At 34.2% G+C, this 1,419-nt stretch overlaps 1 protein-coding gene across 1 annotated transcript; it reads right to left on the bottom strand.

Annotated features, from left to right (window-relative positions):
• Positions 1-296: 296 nt before the first annotated feature.
• LOC145099562 (protein FAR1-RELATED SEQUENCE 9-like) lies at positions 297-1,189 on the bottom strand. The gene is made up of 2 exons (XM_079037119.1): positions 410-1,189; positions 297-326 (listed from the first exon to the last, which is right to left on the bottom strand). Exons 1-2 carry the CDS (start codon positions 1,187-1,189, stop codon positions 297-299), a joined length of 810 nt encoding a protein of 269 aa, XP_078893245.1.
• Between the last annotated feature and the right edge of the window lie 230 nt (positions 1,190-1,419).

The raw sequence follows: 1,419 nt of genomic DNA, 5'->3' as shown, positions 1-1,419 counted from the left end.
CGCACATAATACCCCTGTATTTTCAATTTTAACATATAATAGCATCATACTTTCATTTTTTACACAAAATACCCTCGTACTTTCACAGTTTACACATAATAGCATTAACCATTCAAAATTTTCATTCCAAAATAGCAACTTACACGATTTATGTCCAAAACTGGAAAAAAAAGACAATTAACCAAAACTAGAAAAAAGAATAATCAGCCAAAATTAGAAAAAGAGGACAATTAACCAAAACAAAATGTCATGAACCATATAGATTTTTCACTTTCTCACATTAACTACATATCTCATCATTTTTTCTCTTGCAACGCTTCATCCACCTGTTACATGAAAATATAAATAGATTATTATATAAATATAAGAACTCTAAAATCATGAAAAAGTAAGTTAATACTATAAGTACCTTTCTTTTAGAACAACTAGTAGCATAATGACCTAATCCTTGACAGTAAGAACATGTTCGTTTTTTTGGCACTTCTAAAGAAGAATTGATTCTACTAGCAATTTTAGGACGCCCTTTTGTGTTAGTTGGACCAAGGGGATCTCGTACAGATAATTGAGGCATCATATCAACTTGTGAAATTCTCACACAAGAACCTTGAGATACGTTCTCAACCGGTATAGGTTTTTTCCGGATTGCTTGGTCTTGTAAGAGCTTTATCAATATGTTATTGACGTTTTCTATTTCTGAAGGGGAGTCTTTTGCTTGTTCAATTAATTTATTAAAATTTGAACGGACACACCATAACGTGTAAGCACTAACTCCATTTTCGTTATTCATTTCTCCGAGTCTGATGCTACGTTTACCCACCTTATACTTGGCATTAAGGGTCCACCGAGGTAAAATGTAGTGACTCGGAAGTGTGTCAACATGCTTCTTCTTCATCACATATAGGCTATGTTTGCATAAAATCCCACATGTCTCATACTTAGCACAAGAACATGTGACGTGCATCTTGTTTAACAAACAAAAGCTAACAATCCGCCAATATTTTTTGTCAACGTCCAGTTGCCCAACTCGATACTTGATTTCTTCTGTCCTTTTGCTTAGAGTCTCATGCATTAAATTGCTAGTAGCTTCTATCCATTCTTTTTTGAAAATCTCAAAAACCTTTCGAGTATAACACTCACCTGCCTTTGCTTCAATTGGATGTATTGAGGAAAGAATCGGCCTCGAGTTCATAGTCTTAAAATCTTCATCTTATTCGGCGGCCCTTCGTGAAGCAACTGCTTTGTCATATTGTACTCAAAAATCATTCAACATGGTACTCAGTTAACAAAATCATCAAAAAATGAATTAATACTCTCACTTCGTCCACTTGTTGTCATGCCGGCCAAGAAAATATCCTTTAAGAAAGCTTTAGCCCAATGTATTCGTTGGTTATACATATCAGTTATCCAACAATTGTTTTC

Source organism: Lactuca serriola, chromosome 4, assembly GCF_051521515.1.
Source record: "Lactuca serriola cultivar US96UC23 chromosome 4, Lser_US96UC23_V15, whole genome shotgun sequence".
NCBI lineage: Eukaryota > Viridiplantae > Streptophyta > Magnoliopsida > Asterales > Asteraceae > Lactuca > Lactuca serriola.
Note: the sequence above shows the minus strand (reverse complement) of the source record. Positions and strands in the feature narration are given on the sequence as shown.